This window comes from Carettochelys insculpta, chromosome 27 (assembly GCF_033958435.1).
Source record: "Carettochelys insculpta isolate YL-2023 chromosome 27, ASM3395843v1, whole genome shotgun sequence".
Classification (NCBI taxonomy): domain Eukaryota; kingdom Metazoa; phylum Chordata; order Testudines; family Carettochelyidae; genus Carettochelys; species Carettochelys insculpta.
Window position 1 is genome coordinate 9574838 of NC_134163.1, and position 22007 is coordinate 9596844.

At 45.8% G+C, this 22007-nt stretch overlaps 2 protein-coding genes across 7 annotated transcripts in view; one reads left to right on the forward strand and one right to left on the reverse strand.

The window, feature by feature from the left end:
* Nucleotides 1-5127: 5127 nt before the first annotated feature.
* Nucleotides 5128-14656, reverse strand: ARRDC5 (arrestin domain containing 5). The gene is made up of 3 exons (XM_074978659.1): nt 14404-14656; nt 11245-11453; nt 5128-5610 (listed from the first exon to the last, which is right to left on the reverse strand). The coding sequence occupies exons 1-3, from the start codon at nt 14654-14656 to the stop codon at nt 5128-5130; spliced, it is 945 nt and encodes a 314-aa protein (XP_074834760.1).
* Nucleotides 5513-22007, forward strand: part of UHRF1 (ubiquitin like with PHD and ring finger domains 1) — a 44300-nt gene continuing 27805 nt past the window's right edge. For 2 of the 6 annotated variants that reach the window (XM_074978649.1, XM_074978651.1), the window contains exons 1-2: nt 11272-11402; nt 19794-19962. In XM_074978649.1, coding sequence (XP_074834750.1) covers nt 19804-19962 — 159 coding nt within the window. In that variant the 5' untranslated portion in view covers nt 11272-11402; nt 19794-19803. Of the gene's footprint in view, nt 5572-11271; nt 11403-15186; nt 15319-16470; nt 16496-19793; nt 19963-22007 lie in introns of those variants that run through there. The other 4 variants (XM_074978646.1, XM_074978645.1, XM_074978648.1 and 1 more) reach the window with 4 other exon arrangements.

Here is a 22007-nt window from a genome sequence, read left to right on the forward strand (position 1 = left end):
CATGTGGGGTGGCTGCTGTTGATATGGCTTGGAGGAGCTAGCCAGGGAAAACACCCACAAAGTACTGTGGGGATTCTTGGTGCAAGCTTCTATGATAGCAAGGGACTCGGGTGTTGCAGGGGGCAGCTCTTGCAGGAACTGCATTGTCTAAAAGGGCCCATTTGTCATGCATGATGGGAGCTGGGGATGAATTTCTGGGCACTGCAGGGCTTAGGACAGTAAGATATTTTGAGGTTCATTCACCAGCTACTGGGACTCTATGGCAATTCAGTATTCACTTTCACCATGGTTTTATATATTACTTTTAGGATACGCTTCTGGGTTCCTGAGGCACTCCCCCACCCCACTCTCACAGTTGATAGTATTGGTGTAGTTCCCAACTCACCCTGTTTCCTCTGTCCATGGTGAACTATTGAAATTAGCTTCATCTCCATGACACCCCTCTGTCTGCAATCCCCCAGATGCTGCCTTTTCCACTCCATTGACACCCACTGCTTAAATCCCTAAGCCACCAAACCCTTGAGCTCATTTCCATATCACACCAGTGCCCCATCCTTGCTGCTCTGTAGGAAGGCTCCTTTGGAGAAGCTAATAAATTAGCCAGAGACTCCAACTGTTATGGAGTACCCCATAAATAAAGAGACATGAAAGCAAGCCCATGCATACAAAGTGCCTCTAAAAACTGGGATGCAAGGTCTGAAAAAAAAAAAAAAAGGAATATTTACCTTCCAGTCCTCTTCTGCCCTGGCCTTGCTAACAAGGGAGTTGGCTTCTCCTGTTCTGAAGTCTTTGCTGGCTACAGATTGGCATAAGCAGCATTGGGCCCATTCATGAGATTGTGCCTCAGCACTACATGATGATAAAATATCTCAGGTCTTAGGCAATGTGTGAGCTCTTTGGGGCAGGGACTTTTATGTGCATATTTGTACAGTACCCAGCATAATGGATCCCTGATCGGGGTGTCCGGGTGCTTCTATGAAAGAAAGAAATAATATAATGAATAATGTTGTACCACCTTTCATCCAGGGATGTCAAAGCTTGTTGCAAATAGTTGCTAGCTGAGCATCAAAATGTTCTTTATTTTCCCTATTTCATGTACTCAGTCAACAACAAAGAGCTAAGGCCAACATTTTCTAATGTAGATGCATTATTCCCAGTATTGCAGTTTGTGGATGAGACCTTAGGATCAGATTTTCATATGATCCACAGGATGCCCTGAGGTGACCAGGATCTGTGCATGTTTCCACTTGTGCAAATCTGAAGTTCGGTAGCCAAAAGTGACGGCATCCGGAGTCAGTTGCTGCTTTGAGAAGCAGATTGCATGTGACTTGTCACATTCACAGCTGAAGTGGTAAATGATGATGGTAAAGGGTGTCTAAGTAGGCCAGTTTTTGAAACGGCGGTGAAAGCCTTTTGGGACAGGTTGGTTGAATTTGAATGACTATTGGCTGTCCATGTGACAGGTAAATGGATGTGCATATCCCAATGATTATGATTTTATATATATTTTATGGTTCTATATATATTTGTCTTCAGTGTGGGTAGCCAGTAATGCCAGCCAGAACACCACCATGAGATCTCTTGCCCAAGGCCGACCTGCCGTGATTAATGTCTGTAATGGTAGAAGGGCCTGAAAATGTATCCCATGTTCTTGTGATATGATAGCAAAGGTTTACATGGTGCTTATCTTTCCCTTCGTGGTTATATGATCTGAACCTGACATTCCAATATATTTAGCTTCAAAATCCCCCTGCTGTAATCCCTATTTTACAGATGGGAAATAAGGTATAGAGAGGCTAAGGATGGGGTCTACAAGGGGCTTAGGTGTCTAATTGTTACTTTAGGCATATAAGTCCAACATGTACGCTTGGTCTACGCTACAGAGTTAGGGCAACATGAGGCAGCTTACCTCAACCTCAAGATGTCAGTGTCTGTACTCGAATACTGCTTCCCTCTAAGTAAGTGGCCTGCTATCCTGACATCACAACTCTCCCTGTATGAGAGGTGTAGCACCTATGTTGGTGCAGTTAAGGAGGAGCAATGTCTCTGTAGACATGGCATTAGTTACAGAAGTTGTTAGCGATCACTCTGGGCAGTTTCACAACTGCTTCTGGCTCAAAGCAGCACTCCCACAGCTGGAGCCATGAAACTGACTAGAATGTCAATTTCATTGCTGGTAGGCTCTGTGCTGTGAAACTGAGCCCCTGGTGCTGTTCTTACAGCTGCTCCTCCCCAGCTTCAGCGGACAACAGCGTACCATGCTCATAGCTGGAGTGCCCATCACAGGGTGATAGTGTTTCATCTCTACTTGTATTTGCTAATAAGTGAGGTCCCATGTAGGTTCATGGATCTGACTAGGCAGAAATGTTTGCAGGATCAGGGGCTTTGGCTGTATGCTCCCCAGACTCTCTCTCCACCATCTCCCCTGTGTGGCCCCTTGAAAGCCCAGCATCTTCTGCTGTGGACCAGGTCCCTGCAGTGCTCTAATTTCAGGGTCACATGGCCCAGAATGTCTTCAAAGATGGCAAGCGCAAAATTCCTCCACCCAGTGAAGGAATCGTCCCTGATCCACCACAGGTTTTTGGTGCTGGCGAACTCTGCCAACAAGCTGCTCCCAACTGTCTGTCAAAGCAGATGCAAGCACGAGCGAAGAGTCTTTGTTAGGGCAGCACTTAGCTTTGGTTTCTAAATGGCACATAAATCAAACACAGCCCTTGGGCTCCCAGAAAGTTACTTGTGTGGATCATGGTGCCACAGAGCCCAGAGGCCCCTCCTTCTGGAAATGAGGTTACTTAGTGCTCATGGCTGGCAGGGGCAGCCCACAAGGTCTTTGTCAGCCACTGCAGGCAGCAAAGGTTTAATAAAACACTGGCTGTCATGCTTGCATCCTTCTTTCCCCCTCAAGCTCCTCTCTTCTCCCTTGCAGAGGCTCCTTTATAGGAAGGCTCTAAGGCTGTAGAAATATGTTAAGCTGATGACATTGATTAAAAAACATACCCCACCCACTCCGCTGCATCTCCCCCCACTTTGGGGGCTATTGGCCAAGACCACTGTCTGTGGGGGAGGGCGTGTGGTGCGTCCTTGTGCTGAAATGGCCCTAGATAGCCCTGGAATGTTGGCTATGCAGACCCTGGAACAGAGCAAAGGAAGGCGGTGTAGATGGAGAGAGGGCACAGAATTTTTTTTTTTTTTTCGTTTGCTGGAGCACAATGAAGTGCCCTGCTGGAGGTGCCATGGCTTGTCAGCCTGCCTGCCCTGCTGGAAAGAACAAACTGTACTTGGCACAAGTTATGGATACACTTTCTAGTTCCCAGCCCTGCAGTGGGTGCTGCTGGGAATTCCCAGGGGCACAATGGGCAGGGATCCTCCTCTCCAGGCTACAGAGAAGCAGTGGATCTGCATGGCTGCTCGTCTACCCTAAGAACTGGTGTAGGTCAGGCTGCCAAGTTTTTTTTTTTAATTTTTATTTTGTGTGTCTGTGTCTGTGTGATAGTCCTGTTAAGTGTGTGTGTGAGTGGGTGCCCTCCCACCGTCTGATGCCGGTCCCTGCAAGCTCTTTCTGTTGGAAGGAGCTTTTGAAGCAGTGATGCGGGGGGCTTTAAGAAACTTGGGGGATATTCAAGGGCCTTCATTTTCCCATTTTTAATTTGTTTAAATTTCTTTGGATCTGATCCAGTTTTTATTACAAAAATTAAAAAGACTGGTTAAAACTGGTGCACATGATTTTCTGGGTTTATGGTGGGGGGACAACAGGGCAGGAAAAGAGCAACTACTAGGGAAAAAAATAAGAATTGGAAGTAAAAGCAGTTTAATGAACTGGTTCATTTCACAAACTGTACATTAACAGTACTGAAACGTGGAGGTACCTGTCTATATGTGTGCAAATTCCACACTTCACTGTCTGACTTTAACAGACACCCTCATGTGGACATTGAGACTAATTTATTATTAACAGAAACACATCTACCTATAGTAATGGATTGGATGTTTGGCACTTAATCTGTTTAGGTGCTTGTCTGGTTCAGATTTTGGGTGAAAAGCAGGATGACATGGATGATAGTTTTTGTAAAAGTTGGGAATATTTCTATAAAAATGGTAAAAAGCTGAGAACGGTGGGCTGTAGGGATACACCAAACAGCACCTGACTGCAATTCTGTCATTCTCTCCTTACCAAACTATGGTCCCTGCAGCTAGGCCCTATATTGTTTCCCTGCCTAGGGGAGTGCTACAGGGCCTTGCAGCCTCCTTCCTGCACCAACAGACACAGCAGGACTCTAGCATCTTTTGCTGCCTTATACCATCTGCCCAGTCCCCCTCCCACTTTGGTCGCTCCCTAGGTGCCTTCTCAGCCTCTGCCCTTCCCTAGGCTCTGTATGCAATCCTACACAGCCTGATTTCTTTCCCCAGCCTCCTCTGAGACTGCCCAGTCAGGCTGGCTTATTCCTGACCCTTTTCCCAGATCGCTGTCTCTTAACCTGCCAGTTCTCCACCCAGTCCTCGTCCTCCCTTCTTCCCCAGACCTGCATCAGTCCACACCTCTAAAGCCAGAGGGGATATGCTGGGAGCAGAGACTTAGATATGTCCCTGGGGACGTCTATTTGAAGGGTTTGTCTGCCAGATCCCTCCTGAGTCCAGGCCACCAAGCTGGGTCTCCCTTCTCACGTCCATGACTCAAGACACTTAGGTGGGAGGAATGAAGCTGTGGGTCTGCTCTAGTATCATCCCCCTTCTGCAGAGTGGGAACGGGACACACAGAGAAGCAAAGCCACTAATCGAGTTAGCCAGCAGCGAAGCTGGGATTAGAACCGGTCTTCTGCTCTAACTAGACCCTGCTGCAGCCCTGAGCTGGGAGACAGGCAGCATCTCTGTATTCTCAACACACGCTTGGATCCAGCCTAGTCCCAGCCGCTCTCCATTTTGGATTCATTCTGGCCCCTCGATCCAGTCCAGAATCCTCGTGTGCAAAGCCCTGCTGTGAAATCAGGCAGCTGGTGCACACACGTGTTTCACAGCAAAACCTTTATTCTCTGGACCTCAGCAAACTTGTTCCTGGATAGAGATTTGTCAGAAAACACTGGCTGTAGCCACGTGGGCATTTCGTTTCTGGTGCAGCTCTGCACCCCTCTGCTAGTCCTCAGAGCTGCCTGCAGGTGTGGTTCTTATGATGATAGGTACCTTGGCTACAACTGTGGACATGGACCATGGAAGGTAAACAGTCCCTGTCAGCTCATACCGGACTTCCATGATTTCATTGGCTATGGAAGTGCTGCTGACGGACAGCAGCTTGGGCAGGGAGAACATGCTAGTAATCCTTGTGATCTCAAAGGGGGATGCTTTTGTTCTGGACTCCAGTCTCATTAGTTCGTTTCGGTCTTCCAGGGAGCGCTGCTCTGCCCTGGCAGTGTAGCCCAGGTAGATGATGATGGAGTACAAGGCAAACACCACCTTCCTGATGGATTTGCCGGTCTGGTTGTCAATCTCTGTCGTGAAGATGATGTTTTCACCAGGGGCGAATGTGTTTTCCTCCAGGGAGATCCGGAGGACGACGAGGCCGTGTTTGATGCAGCAGTGGTAAGCAATGTGCTTGTCAACTTCTACCACCAAAGGGTACTGCAGGGGGAGGGGGAGAAGGCAGAGTATGGTGAGTGCCTTTCACAGGACACTGTGGGATGTGCTAGAATCTTTATACACGTGAAGGAGCAGAAGCTGCTTCGCACTGAAATAAGTCTGTGGATAACTAAAACTTCATGCTGTAAGTGTGGCCTTTTGTACTTCATTGACGCAGTGAGGATAGACCTCCAGTCCTTCTCCCCAGGCTCCTGTCACTTGAGCTAAAGAAGAATTTTTGTTAGCGGTACAGGGTATATGATACACAGCTTAGCTGTCCTGATTCCATCCAGTAGAGAGCAAGAAAATACACACAATACAGACCTACAATACACCACACACAGGAGAAGGCCACTAATAGGATATTAATAATAGCATTTTCTCACCATCTTGTTGCAGTAAATAGCATTAGGTCCCCAGCATATGGGATTTTCTACTGCAGGCAGTTTCTGTGCCATGGGAAGATCATTCAAGAGTTCAGACTCCCAAAGTATAAGAATAAGGTTAATAGTCTCACTTCCTTAGCCCCTTCCATCCAGGCACCTCAAAGCGTATTACAAACTAAAATGAGCGAAGCCTCGTCAGCCACCCTGTGGGGTAGAGAAGTGTTATCTCCTGGTGCAGGTGTCAGGAAGGAAGATGGCCGAATTTGCAGAGACCACTGTTTAAAACAAAACAAAAAACAAACAAAAAAAACCCCTAAAGATAGTAATTAATGAGAAATCACTGTGTTACTTACACCACACCGTAAACGTGTGGAGCTGGGTGCTGTCACTAACAGGCAAGTAATAAAAGGCCATAGGCCTGAATTGGCACTCACTTGACACAACCATAATTCCATTGACCTCAACAGAGTTAATCCTGATTTGCACATGAGACAGAGAGAGCAGAGATGGTTCTATGGTCCAGATGCTCATTTACATTCAGGCCCTTTTACATCACTCTGGGAATGCAAAGGGACACTGGTGTTAATGAGAATCAGGCTCCCTGTCTCTATCTTAATGACTCTGCAGCCAAAGGGGCTAATCCTGATACGTGTGAGTAGCTCTGCTTACCTATTCAGTTCAGTAGAACTTTTCCCACCTGATTGCATATATTTTCAGGACTGATCCCTTGGTATATGTAATAACGTGGCTATGAAATAAGAACATGGATATTATTGTTCAAGGAAAATGATGTGTAGGGGGCTGTGTCCTGGAAGTCTTGAGGCGCTGAATGAAGCAGGATCTCTTTTTTCCTTCTGTACCATTTTGGCTGAGATCAGTGGGATGTTAATGTGTCCTGCAAAAATGTCAGCGCCTTTAGGGTTCAATTCACTATCAACTCTCTTTTATATAGTGTTAACTCTAGTTTCTGCCCTTACTCCACATCCTTAGGGATGCTGGACACCAGTGTTCCCTGTAAACTGAGCACTTGGGCAGCTGCCCAGGTGATTAGCAGAGCATGTATGGTCTCCACAGCATATGTTTCTACTGGTGGTGCACATTTGCGGATGTCTCGGAGTACATAACAAAATGTATTCTGCTCACGGATGGAAAAACTAGAAGGAACCCTGTTTGACACTGCTGAAAAGAAGATTATTTCATCCTACTAGGCTCAAGGGGCTTTATGGTTTCTGGCTAAAATGTGATGCTTATAAAAAGCGCACAGATCTTTTCGGAGTGATAAGGCAAGAGCGCTGCATTTATTGAGAATGCAGCACCATCATATTACCTGCATATAATGTACTCAATTTACTCACAGGCACACACACACGTGCACACACCACCTTGTGGTTGCTTATAGTTACCCAAAGTTGCTTCCTCTAATCCATTGGCCAGATGGATTAGATGCAAGTGTGGAGCCAGTTTCTGTTGCTCCGTATCAATGCGTTGACGTTGACAAGACACGAGGAACCCAGTTCTGTAATGGTGCACACATCTTTTATAGCTTTTAGTTCATAATGCTGGTTCTGTCCCACTGCTCCAGGCACTGAGAGTCACCAGTCAATGGTGGATAGGAAAGATTCTTTCCCTAGGTTTGTGTGACTCATCACCTACAGATGGCACTTAATCTTCCTCTGCAGGTGGGTCATTGTTGCGGAATCCAGTTCTCATTGTTCTTCAGCCACCAAGTCTTTGTTGTCCAGACAGGCTAGCTCCAGAGGCTAACTTAGTAAGCGTCCACATTCACACTTCCAGATGCATGTGACACACACTCTTCCTCACACAGAGACAGCACAAAGTTTATGGGCTAATACAGCAGATCATATCCCTCAAAATGGAGTCTTAGGTACAATAAGGAGTTAGGTACAAAGTGTCTATGAATCCTATCAGGAGATACAGGAAAATACAAACATACAGGGGAATGTAAGTTTCTCAGAAAATATACCTATGTGTTTACAGTGGCTACAGTTCTTCCAGCAACCATGTTGCTGAGGGTGGGTGGGGAGTTTCATGACTCTGTATGGAGCATGGATCTCAAGGCCAGAAGGGACCACTGTGATCCTCTGCTCTGACCAGTGATGGAGGATCCGCCACAATCCTTGGTAAATTGTTCCTAGGGATAATGACCCTAACTGGTGCCTTATTTCCAGTCTGAATTTGTCTAGCTTCATCTTCTAACCACTGGATTGTGTTAGACTTTTCTCTGCTGCATTGATGAGCCCATTCTCATGCATCTGCTTCATATATAGATATTTATAAAGTTTAATTAAGTCACCCTTTCTCATTGAAGTTGCTTCTCAGTGAGCTGCTTGAATCATGAAATCATAGAATTCTAGGGCTGGACGGGACCTCACAAGGTCATCTAGTCCAGACCCCTGCCTAAAGTAGGATCAGCCACAACTAAATGATCCCAGCCATGACTGTGTCAAGCTGGGACTTAAAAATCTCTAGGGATGGAGATTCCACCACCTCTCTCAGTAACGCATTCTAGTGCTTCACCACCCTCCCGGGAAAATAGTTTTTCCTAATATCCAACCTACCCTTCTCCCTGTGTAATTTCAGACTATATTGCTCCTAGTTCTGCTGCCTGTCACCACTGAAAACAGTCTCTCTCCAGCCTCTTTAGAGGCCCTCTTCAGGAAGTAGAAGACAGCTGTCAAATTGCCCCTCAGTCTTCTCTTCTGAGTCTATCCTCTGAGGCAGGTTTCCAAATCCTTTACTCATTCATGTGACTCTACTCTGAAACCTCTCTATTGTATCAACATCCTTCTTGAATAGTGGACGCTAGAGCTGGAAACATATTCTAGGGGCAACTGTACTATTGTCAAGAGTAAAAGATCCTCTGTATTCCTACTTGAGATTCCCCTGTTTTGGATCCGGCATTGCACCAGGAGCTCAGATTCAGGGGATTAGTCACCACGATTCCCAAATCTTTTTCAGAGTCATGACTTCCAACCTTGAGTTCCTCATCCGGTAAGTAGGTCTGTATTCTTCGTTCTTATAGGTATATAATTACATCTAGCCATAATAAAATATTCACTGCTTTGCATCTTACCAAGCAATCCTGTCCTCTTCAGTAATTACCAATCTCCCATTTTGTGTCATATGCAAAATTTATCAGTTTTTTTTCCCCCAGCTCATTGACGAAAATGTACAGCCAAAAACTGATCCCTTTAGGACTCCATTAGAAACATATTGCTCACAAAATGATTCCTTGTTTACACTTACACTGTGAGATTAGTTAACCAGTTTTTAATCCATTTAATATGAGCCGTGCTTATTTCATACTGACTAGATTTTTAATCAAAATGTCAGTCAAGTCAGTTACAAGTGTCTGGGTATGTTTTATCAACATTATTATCTTTATCAACCAAATGTATACTCTCACCAAAAATGTATCAAGTTAGTTTGACAGCATCTATTTTCCATAGCCCCCTGGTGATTGTCATTAATTATACTATCTACATTTTTTTTAACTAATTGACTCCTGTATAAACTATTCCATTATCTTACCTGGGACCTATGCCAGACTAGCAGGCTTATGATTACTTGGGTTGTCCCCTTTTCCCATTTAAAATATTGGCACAACATTAGCTTTCTTCCAGTCTTCTGGAACTTACGAAGGGTTCCAAGATTTATTGAAAAGCAACATCAATGGTCTAATGAGCTCCTCACCCAACTCTTTTGAAACTCTTGGGTGCAAGTCTGTGCATTTTCTGCATTATTACTGGTAATTATTCAAGATGAAGCTGATGGTGCTTATTGACTCCTTTTAGTAATATAGTTACACAGCTGCAAAAAACGATTCCAGTGTTTCTGCTGACTGAATGTGTTGTTTAAATCATTGTAATTTTAACAACGATTGTCAAAGGAAACAGATAATGGTTGTGTGATTTTTTTTTTCTGCTTTATGATATAGAAGGAAGACCTGGAAGATTCTCACCTCTCCCCATGCCTATTACTTTTTTTTTTTTTAATTCTCTCTAGAAATATCAGGAAAATTCGGTCTATACAATTGAGAAAGATGCCATAGACCACAACTTGTAGTATGTCTGTTGACCAATATAGGCTAATGAGACCATGTTACTCCAGTGCTCAAGTCTCTTCATTGGCTGCCAGTTGAATAGCAGATTGGGCTAGAAAGCAGATAATGTGACCAAACCTACAGTCAAGAAGGTACCCTAGAACAGGCTGAAATGTTAGGGTGATTTTTTTCTTTTACAGTATCACTTAATGTGGAGCCCTGAGGAAGTGAGGTGTCATCCTCCTCTTCCTTTCACCATGGTCTCATTGGAACACACCTGCTATTTATCCCCATGTTCCTCTTTAATGAGAAAACTCCATCCACTAATTCTCTGACTGCCCTCCAGAAATATACCTGCTATCCTATTGCTGTCCTTTACCTTCCATGGGACTGTATCTTCTTCACTGACCCAATGTTTTTCCACTAGGATAATGAAGTCAGTCAAGGGTATGACTTTTATTGTTACTGATATAAGCCACTTTATATCAGTATATCTGCATCCACCTTGGTGGGGTTGGTCGGGGCTGGAGTGTATTGCTTTAAGTGTACTGGTGTCATTAAAGTGGTACATGGTGCAGCTTTTGCACATAGCCATCCCTTACAGTGGGCAGCCCTGATTCATGTGACTTTGCAGTGAGTCCTCATATTTGCTTGAAGCAGCTCCCAAGTTCACAGAATCATAGAACATTAGAACTGGAAGGGACCTCAAGAGGTCATCAAGTCCAGTCCCCTACCCTCTTGGCAGGACCACGCAGCATCTATATCATCCCTGTTAGCTATTTATCAAACTGGTCCTTAACTGTCTCCAGTGATGGAGATTCTACAACCACACTAGGCAATTTATTTCAGTACTTAACCACCCTGGCAGTTAGGAAACGTTTCCTAATGTCCGACCTAAATCTCCCTTGCTACAATTTAAGCCCATTGCTTCTGGTTCTATCAACAGAGTTGTGATCTTGATCTCTAAAGCACCTAGTAGGCCAAACTAAATCTCTTGGGAGGAGGAGGAAAGGAGACAATTGTGTGTGTAGATAACCTGCCTGGATTTAGGAAGCTCTGGATGTGTGCCCGTATACCATAGGGTTGGATCTGCACAAGTAACTAGCTAGATCTCCTTGGCAGCAGCACTGCACCCTTACATTCCTTTTCTCTTCTTATCACAGGAAGGATATTCTTTGCTTACCTTACCTCGGATTGTATTTTATCTTTAAGGATACCAGAGGTCCCTTGCACCAGTAAATATTTCTTCTGCTTGGCTAAGATAAGCTCACGGCTGGCACAGGTGGCTTGGAGGAAGTAGGAGACACGGGCTATCTTGCTGGTGAACGTCGACGGAAGTCTGGGAGGTAAGTTGAAGTGGAAATCAAAGGTGTGGGTGCCTGAACCCAGCCAGTTATCTGTAAGCCAAAGGACATCCCCTCACTTACTAAGCTAAAAGATCATCTCTTACATATGGGCTGCTTCAGTGGAATTTCTTTTAACAAAGATAGCAATCACACAGTCTCTTGCAAATTATTTTAAGGGGTCTGTTCCTGCCAAATGCTGAGCATCCTGAACTTTTAATGAAGTCACTAGGCCTGAGGAGCGCTCAAGTCTTCCCAGATCCTATAGAAGTAACGTACTGGAATACTGATTTTTTCTTTATCGCTGTCACTGGGTACAAATACTCAGAGGCTACATCTACACTAGAGGGTTTTATAGACAAAACTTGCAGAGCATCTACATGCAAAACTGTCGACAAAAAAGCCACGTAGATGCTGTGGTGTGCTGCTTTGCTGACAGAGTGGGTCAAAAGATTATCTGCTTTTATGTGTAAATGCGATCTGTCAACAGAAGTTTTGTCAAAACATCTCTTACGATAGTAACTTCTGTAGACAGATGCTTCTAATGGAGACATAGCCAGGGAGCCTAATTCTCCACAACCTTTTTTGTGTGTTCTCAATTACACCCGTGCCAAGGAAGAGTAAAATCAGAAACCAGATACATATTTTACTTTCACTTTGCATTAATGTGAATGACAGAAGATGCAAAGCCACGCAAAATCATTTTACTGTCTCTGCTTCTGCTTTGTTCTTAAACTCCCTAAGCAGGTGCAATTACATTGAATTCAGAGAGGTTTCCTCCTCGCATTAGGCTAAATTTGGCCTTGTCTCACTTTGAACTGCTCAGACCATCTTTATGATACAATTCCCTCTCTACATATACTCTTTTGGGGTTTAGAATTCCTTTATTCAATTTAGCTTAAAGAACTTCTAAAAAAAACCCCATTAACTAAACTGAAAAAGGCATTCTAAATCTCCCAAAAGAATGTGCATGTAGGGAGTTATTCTGCACAGATATTGCAATATAATTATACTGGTACAGGACTGCTGGTAAATTGTGTGTTGGGGGGAGCCCTTGAGAACTGTGTTTCTTGTTTTAGCATCTCTGAAAATCAGGCCAATTGTTTAGGAGACTAATATGGATTTAAGTGTCTGCCTTTAAGCACTCATTTTTGAAACATGCTTGTTGTTATGCTAAATATTGGAAAGATGACTTCACCTTAGATTTACAATAATACCTGGCATAGCTTTCAACTTGTAGTAGGAATTTCCTTGTCATGGTGAGAGGTCAAATGCAAGACTTGATTGCACATGCAGGAAAAATGAGCTATCTGGTGGGGTAGGGCCTTTAAATCTTAGAAGCCTAATGAATTCTGACCATTGGAGGTCATAGATCAAATCCAAGATTAAATATATTGACATGCAGCCTAACCTTGAACTTTTAACTATCTAGGAAGAGTTCATAACCCTATGCTTTTATATTCCCATAAACATCTGAAAATAGTGAATTCTGTATATAAAAACCTAGTAAGGCCCTGACTAATTGTCATTTACCTCCTCAGTGTAACTCATATCTATCTCCCTGCCTTTCATCAAGGATATAATAGCGTACCCCATGGTGAGGTGTCCTATTATGGAGACCTCATTATATTTAAACAATATGCTGTGCTACCCTTACCAGCACATGCATAACTTAAAAATGACAGCTGACCAAAGAAATGGACAAAGCACATTGATACCTGGGCTACACTTAGGACTTGTCTGTACTGAAAACATGACAGTAACACGGCTGTGTCATTGCAGCTGCACCATGGTAGTGCTTCCATTGAACCACATCCTGCTCTGTGAGGAGGGATTCTCTCACGGCTGTAGATTATCGACCTCCTTGAAAGGTGGTAGGTAGGTCAGTGGAAGAATTCTGTCAACCTAATGCTGTGTACAAGGTCATGTAGGTTGACTTAACTGCGCTGCTCAGGGTGTAGATTTTTCACAGTCCCCTCAGAAATGTAGTTATAATGACCTAATTATCTAGTGTAGATGAGACTTTCCTGGCATAGCTGTCTGTCATTTAAGTATGTGATCTACATAACTGTGCCCAAAGAAGATTCAGACCCAGCGTAGATGCAGTTAAACTGTTACTATTGTGCTGATGCTATTACACATTACGCAGAGTGGGAGAACAGAAAGAAGTTACTGGTATAATCAGTTTTATCCCAATATGTGTTCACTCCAGAGGATTTTGCTGATCTAGAAAACCTTTCCTAGTTTAGAGAAGGCCTTAGTGATGCATTACTGTGACTATATGGATACATATGTACACACACTTACTAAGGGTCAAGTTGTGACCTTTATTCACAACTTGTGGCACATTACTCCACAAATGAACCCTTAGATTTCAAGGGAACTGTACATGGTATAAACTAATATTAAGTGGGAGTGCGGGTGTCCCAAACTGCCTCTGATTTGCAGAATACAATCTTTCACCAGCGGTCTCCTGGCTTCCCTTTCTCATAGTACAAGAACAAGGCGACAGTCCCTGAAATTGAAAGGGAGCAAATTTAAAAATGATGGACAATACAGCATTAGCCTTGGGACTTCCTTGCTGCCATTTTCATTTATACTTACCTAAAAACAGTGAAATCTAAATATATAAAGACCTCATGGAAATCAAGCATTCAGAAGGATTCAAGAGAATAAAAAGGGACTGGACTGTGACATGAATTACATCATCCAGAATTATACAGTTAAATATTTTTTAAAAAGGGCCCAAAGTTTAGCCTTCTGTTTCAGAGCTTTAACCCAGCATCTGTCTAAGCAATAAGGATTAGTAAGAAGTTCTTCCTGAGGGCAGGTTATCACATAATTGTCTTATTTAGTGTTTCCTGCGCCTTCCTTTTGAGGAGTTGGTGTAATGACAGGATACAGGGCTAGACTGATCACTGATCCGATCCAATATGGCAATGCCTGTGTTCACTAGTGCAAAATTACCCTGTGTTCTTTGAATCTGATGGTTCAAATTCCTTACCCTCTATTTTGAATGTCTTTGTTTTATTGATGTAGTCAGCCTTGTTATTGCAGACAATGTCTCTGCTGTAATCCTTGTCAGCATTAATCTCTTCATTCCACTCCAAATAGCCTCTTCCCATTAATTCTACCTTCACTATAGGGTCGATCAAAGAGTTGTTAAGTGTCAGAATCACTTGCCCATCTATGCTGGAGCCTGCCAAATACACCTTATCTTCAGGCACCACCAGGCTAATCGATTTCACTACCGACATCAGGGAATAACAGAAGCGTGCTGTTGTCTGTGCTTCCCAAGGATCCGTGTATGTCTGTGATGTCAGAGGTTTGTGACATCACTGCACTGACCGTGAGTGCTGAGCATCTGCAGTTCTGTTTGGCTTTGACAGCAGGGGCAGGTGCTCCACAGCTTTCAGGGTTTGCCCAGTAATGATGATGTTGAGGCACATATTATTTAGTACTGGTGTTAAATGCCTGGAGGCCTCAACTGTGATCAGCGCCTCTTTGTGCTGGGGCCAAATACACATTCTAAATAGACAAGACAGACAAAGACAGAGAGGCTAGAGAATGGAACCCCCCGTGTTTTGATTCCTCAGACTCTTTTGGGGATCTGATTAGCCTTTAGAAAGGGAAGAACCTTCAGGAAGACAGTTTGAGGGCTCATGGCCATGACAGGAGGGTTGTGATCATCTTTGCCAAGTTTCCTTGGAGCTTGCATTCATTGCTCTTTGTCAGCCAGTGCCTTATGAGGAATCTGTCTGGTGAGAGACCTATTGTTCTGCCACAGTTTCAGATGGAGTAATGCACCATATTTCTCATGCTTTGGATGGGAAGCGCTAGGCTTTTGCCTGCAGACCAACTTTTCTGGAAGGCACTATCCCAGATTCAGGAAAGCAGTGAAGTCCATGCTTCAGGTTTGGTACGTGTTTAAACGCTTTGGAGGTCTTGCTTTCTTTTGTTAAAGTGCTCTTCTGGGAGACAGGCTGAGTAAAAGAGAAAGTGTGCACATGGTAGCATCATGGTATTAGACCTGTTGCGTTTTAGAGATACGTTCATGGATGGAAGGAACAGAGCCTGCTCTGAACTCTTTCTACTACATGCCCCACTCTTTTTTCAAAATGTATGTCCAGCAACTCTGCCTCATTATGCCAAGTGCCTGACGTCTCCTGTGGTACCCAAGAGGACAGTTCTGCCTGCCGGGGCAGCAGTTCTGACTGGCTCTCCTTGCTGAGCAGCCCAGAAATGGGGAAGGGGAATCAATCGGGTGTTTTCCCCAGTAGGGCAAATCCTGTAGTTTAGAGGTAGAGGTGACAGGCCAGCCTTTGTTATCACAATACACTGTCAGAAAGGGGGATGGAGTTCAAAGTTTAATGGGTGGGAAAGTGGTTGCTCAATATGCCGTGACCCCAGATGGCCCTTCTGGAAGTGAATTAGAGCTCCTTCTAGCCTGGGGGTTAGTTGAAGTTGCCTGCCTAGGCGCAGTTAAACTCCATCCCTGTTCCGCCCCAGAGGAGGCAGCGTTTTCCGACGGAGGGAGCCGAGAGGTGGCAAGGGCGGGCTCCCATTGTACTCCTGGAGCCGGCTCACCCCTTCCAAATCTGGGGTGGGGGTGGGAATTAGCCCCAACCACCCGGATTCGGGGCCAGGACGGGAACAAAGCGCCAGGCGCGGTGCGGCCGCCTCCCGCCATGCAGCCGAGGTACAGCCCTCGCCGCAAGGGAGGGCGCTGCTGCCACCCCCTCTTCCCGGGGGGGAAGGCCGGGCTGGGCCTATGAGGCGTCGTGGGCTCCTCCCCCTCTTCCTCATTCCCGCCACCAGCCACCAATCAGCAGGAGCCCGCCCCACCCCGGGCTTTTCCGCGCCAAACTCCAAAGGCAGCCGCCGGTGTCGCGGGCGGCAGCCGCTGCAAGGAGGGTGCGGGCTGCAGTTGTCACCCTGCGAGCGGCTCCGGCGTCCTTTGCAACCCGGCCCTGGCTGCTGGCCCGGCGCTGAGAAGCTCTGCGGGTTGAGCGGCCGGGGAGCATCGTTTGCAAACACGCGCCCGTCCCCGAGCGCCCGTCCCGCCGCCGGACTCCGGGAGCAGGGGATTGCCAGCGGTGAGTGCCTCGTGCGGGTGCCCGAGCTGCAGCCCGGGGGTGATTGCGATGGCTTATTCGCAGGAGGGGGCTTCGCATCGGGAGCGGGGGGCAAACGGGAGACTTTGTCTCCCCCCCTCCCATGCTTCCGAGTCTCGGCTAACGTCGGAGCGCCTGTAACGGTACCAGATGGGATGCAGCCTGCAGGTGTTGCAGGCGGACGGTGACCTACCTTGGCAAAGGGTGATGCCTGGGAGGGAGAGGAATTTGGGCTCGTCAGCCAATCAACCAACAGGGAAGTTGCTTAAGTATAAGATCAAATCACTGCAAAAGCCCCAGTGCCCCTGCCCCTTATGAAACAGCAACGCGGAGTGGAGTAAATTATTTTGTATTTTTTTTTAAATTATCTTGTAGAAAGCGTGGAGGAACGATTTGCACGTTTCCTATTCACTAGGCGGCAGCCGCTAGGAAGCAGGGCATCCACTGAGCCCGCCCCCCCAAGTGCAGAGAGGACAAGCCTATGCCAAAAAAGTGTCTTGCTCCAGCAGCAAATGCCAGGGGGCAGGGAGACATTTTGAGTCGAGCAGCGTGTCGATCATTTCCATGGTATCTTGCTCGTGTTTGCTGGGGGATTTGCAAACGTGGGATGTACACACTGTAGCTCCTTGTTTCCGTGACCGAGTCCTGGTCTTTTAAGTGAGCTATCTCCCAGTCCCTAACAGGGAAGGAGTGGAGTTTGCGGGTTGGTCAGCAGAATTAAAAATTGTGTGCCCTTGTTTACAGAGTGCAACATTTAACCAGGTATGGCATAATACCTGGATTTTACCTTTCCTCATCTCCAAGTACAAACAGAGAGAAAGTCACCTGTACTTCAAGCCCTGAAATGCAATAGGTAATTGGGAAACTGCAGTTGGTTTTCATTTGTAATCCTATTGTTAGAGAGGAGAATGGATTTAGGTAATGCAAAAGGAAGGTTCTTGCCTGCATCCGTCACAGTGGCACACAGGCCCTTTCACAAGAAGCTGAGCACTCCTTTTTTGCTGCTGGGTATTGAGGTTGAAATCTTGCAGCTGTATCTGAAGTTCACTTTTGGGGAGGGTGGGATTGCAGGTGTGACAGGTTTGCAGGCACAACCTGGCAATGACCACCCATTGCCCATCATGATCGTCTTCAATGGCAAAACCTAGAAGAGGTCTGTGTGGGACTTCTTTTAGAGCGGTGAGACTGGTGCACAACAGTCACCATGCTGTGATTGACAGATAGAGGGCTTGAAACCATTGGCACAGACACCATGATGATTGGAAATCCTCTCACAGGTGCAGCCTTCATCCATCTTCATGTCCTTTATAACACTGCATAACAGTTTCATCTCCACTGTGCAGTTATCCTCCATCTGCTTTGCTGTTGAGAGCTTCTTGGATCACACTTGGTCTGGAACCTGGCCCTTGACCATTCTGCCATGGGAGTACATGACTCCAGACGGCATCGCTCTGTGGGTCACTGAACCATGAAAGCCTCTTCACCACTCCCAGTTGGTAGTCCATGGAGAGAAACATGGCAGTATGCCTCCCCCCAAACAAATAAATACAGCTAAAGTAATTGTCTGTGACTTGAGCACTGATTGGACTTGGAGAGAGCCCTCTGTCTACATTCATCAGCAGTATAGGATAAACAAGGAAGTCCCTCCCAGTTCATGCAGAGAACGAGTCAGTTTAAAGAAAAAAAAAGTGGCCTGTTCTAAAATTTAAACCACATGTATAACCTCTCTATCTACCTAACTTCCCTTCTACTTGATGAATAGGATTTGCAAACTGACACACTCCCATCACATGTGCATTTTGCATTCCTGTGTACCCACCCCCACAAGTGCACCCTTAATGTTTGTAAGTATGTTAAAAGGCTACCCCTGCAACTAGAAATAGAGTTCTAGAACCTGGGAGCAGCGGGGCATTTGTAGTAACTTTGTTCTCTGCATGCACTTGGGCAGACTGAGAGACCCATATGTTAACCACATTCACCATATGCTGCCACTGAACATGCAAACGAGTTTCCCTTCATCCTAAGTGCAAGCAACAATCCATCAGGGTGTTCCGTGCACTCACTCTGTTGCCTGAGTTGCAAACGCATGCATGAGGTTTTCTAAATCTTGCTCTTGTTTATGCTTAAATTATATACTGTATTAAATTTGTGTGTGGTGGGTCGGATTTTCGCAAGGCACATTGTTGTCAGCTTATAGCAATTGGGCAACTACCCAGCAGCAGAAAGTAAGAAGTGCCATTTGCATTTCAGAGCATTTCATTTAAGAGGCTCCTAACTTTGCAATGGCTTAGTTTGTGCTTACGCCTGGTTGGTCTCATTTGCAATGTGCTGTAGCTAATACTCAAACAGATTCCTTCCTCCCGCAGCAAGCAGGCAGTGCTATAAACGTAGGTGAGTGTCCAGCTGCCCCTCAGGCTCTAAAATGTGCTCCCTTATACAGGCTAAGGAACGTTGCAAAAACCTAAAGGGGAGGGCACATTTGCACATTCAATGGCATCTGTGGTTGCCTATTCCACCGGATAGGCCCTTGCACGCCCTCTCTAATCTTCTAGTAGAACTCTCCCTTTAAAAAGCTTTGCAGCTGCCTTCGGTAATTTACATAATCACGCGAGATTTTATGAAAGGGGAGGGGGAAACTCCGCGAGACCCAAGAGAGTATTTCAATTGTGGCGCGAGATACAGTTGGCGCGCGGCGCCTGCCCGCGAGGAAGGAGACCTATGGTCTGGCGCAACCTAACCGGTTAGGGAATGAGGTGGGGCGGGTGTTTAGTGCCTTGGGCCAATCGGCGTTGAGGCCGGTCGGCCGCGAGCCAATAATGTGGTAGGAGAGGGTGGGCAGCTCTGAGGGGAGAGAGAGTTAGGCTGAGAGGTCCCATTGATTCGATTCGGTGGCTGAAGTAGCCCCACAGTGTCGCTGTCGCCTACACTGGCTTGGTCCCAACTTGTGGCTGAGGTGGGTGTTCGGGACGGTAGTGTACAACCGGCGGAAGGGGCCGCGGCGAGTTCAGGACGTGGCCGGCCGGCTCTAGGGTGAGGGCTGCTGGCCGGGACGGGGTGTCCGCGCTGGGGCAGATCTCCGCGGTGCTGGGCTGTCCCCGGGCCGGAGTGGGACGGGCTGAGGCGGGGTGGTGCCCAGGCAGTTAAACGTGTCCCCTCCCGGTGGAGTGGGGTCTGTCCCAGAGCTGCCGCCCGTAGAGCTGGGTGCAGAACCAGCCTTCGGCCTCGCCTCCGCCATCCCGGCTGCGAGGTCCGTCACCCGCTCCCCCTTTCTCCTGAGCAGAGCCGCCGCCATGTGGATCCAGGTGCGCACTATGGATGGCAAGGAGACCCACCGGGTGGACTCGCTCTCGAAGCTCACCAAGGTGGAGGAGCTGCGGCTGAGGATACATGAGGTGTTCGGCGCTGGCGTGGAACCCGACAGGCAAAGGCTCTTCTACCGGGGCAAGCAGGTAGCTACTCTAGTTCCTTTATTACCGCAATGAACCGGCAGCCCCCCAAAACACCCTTCACATTCTCCGCCCCATGGGGAGTGGATGAAGCTCCAACTTTTTCTACCCACTAGGCTGCAGGAGATCAGACAGGGAATCTGCCTTAAATTGCTACCAAAGGCCATAACTCGTCTAAGGGGAGTGTTAACTAGGCATTCCCTCTCCACTGGAGTGTTGGCCAAACGGTACAGTGTGAGTCCTTAAGCATAAGAAGAGCAAACGGAGATGCCCAATGTATGTTAATGTTTCAGACTCTAGCCCTGTTTCAGCAAAAAACCAAGGAGTCCTGTTGTGCCTCAGACTCACACCTTTATTTGGACATAAACTTTCATAGGCTGGAAACCACTTTGTTGGATGCATTTGATGCCCAAATACATTTGTTAGTCCTTAAGGTGACATGGGATTCTTTTGTTATATTGACAAAGCACGATGTGGCTTTGTTTTCAATGAAACAGTAGTGAGAGCCTGTACCCCCATTCACCCTTTCACTGGACGATGGTACATTTTCTACAAAAGTATACCTTGTGAGGTATTGTTTGGAATTTCATAACATTCTGATTTTTTTTCCACGGTAAAATGTGTGGTGGCATAGTTTATAAAGTGATAGGACTTCTCTGTATCAAAGTGTAAAACTTGTTTAATGTCTGTGAGGAGCTGCCACAAAATCAAATGGATCATCTCATGATTCAGTAGCTATTCTTTGACAGGAAAGATGATTTGGGTGCAAATCTAAATATTGACAAAACAGCTGGGGATTCTTGTCTGGATTGACTTTGTCTCCCTGAACCTCTGCTGGAAATCATTCTTGGAAAAAGAGCAAGAACTATTGGGAGAGGGGAGATGCCCCACATTATTTTTCCTCTTGCTCTGCCCTTTGGCATCTGCAATATCCAAAGAACAAAGGAAACAGGTTGGACTTGGGCAAGAATGCTGACTGATAAATTTCAGTTAGTAAGACTGGTAGAACATGTGAAAGAGACCTTTGCTTTGAGTTCATTTAGTTTAAGTTGAGCATTAGTTGTGTTTCATTTTCTTGTAATCAGTTCTGACTTATGCTTCATTACTTGGTATTTAAAATATATCTTTTTAAGGTTTTTTAAAAAAAAAAACAAACCCAAAACTTGTTTTTATCTAAACCAGTGTGTTTGGATTGAACTGTGGGGGAACTCCATTTGTGAGACAAGGATTTGTGCATATCATCTTCTATTAATGAAATTCTGAACTTTATGTGAGCTTGTATTGTCTAGGAGAGATCTGGGTAAAGTCTGGAAATAGGAATCTGCTGGTGTTGCTCTGCAGTGTAATTCATAAGAGGCTAGCTGTAGCATTCAGACAATATAATTGGCCGTAATTTACATGCTGGAGGCTGTCTGTGAGCAGTCCAGGAAAGGACATGTGTAAAGTCCAGTTTGTATCCATGGTAAATCAAACACAGCTTTTATGTGGTGAAGACATAGCCCATGTGCACCTTGAGAATTTAGATGTGAATAGTATATCTTGGTGTGTGGGAGAACCTCATTGCTAGTAGGAGTATGGTCACCCCGAGCTTATTGTTTACTCTTTTTGTAATTCAAATGTAGCATGCAGCTTTGGCAAAAACCTACCAAAGAGGAGATGGTTGTATACAGGGAGGGTGGGGAGCAGAATAGACTTTACCTTTCTTTGGGTTGATCTACACAAAGGAAGAAAGTCCAGCCTAAGATATGCAACTCCCGCTGTGAGGATAGTGTAGCTGGAGGTGATGTAGTTTAGGTCGACTTTTGCTGCCTTCCCCACAGCAGGAGGTTTCTGGTTGACTTCCTACTGGGGTTGACGGTGACACCCGCAGCATTCAGTTTAGTGCATCCCTATTAGATGGCTACCCATAGCATTAATGCTGCAGTAAGTGTACACATACTCTTTAGCTCTCCTAGTGAGACCCATGTGGTATTGGATGTAAAACTGTGAAGATTTCTGGGTTAGCAGCAGTGACTGGTTTCAGCAGTATGTCTGTTAAATAGACCAAA

Excerpts from the sequence above, each read along its gene's own strand:
- ARRDC5 (XM_074978659.1), bottom strand. The coding sequence starts at position 14,656 with ATGTCGGTAGTGAAATCGATTAGCCTGGTGGTGCCTGAAGATAAGGTG. Across the intron at positions 11,454-14,403 it reads AAAGACATTCAAAATAGAGG|ATAACTGGCTGGGTTCAGGC; the intron begins GTAAGGAATTTG and ends TTTGGCTTACAG. Across the intron at positions 5,611-11,244 it reads AAGATAAAATACAATCCGAG|TACCCTTTGGTGGTAGAAGT; the intron begins GTAAGGTAAGCA and ends CTCCCCCTGCAG.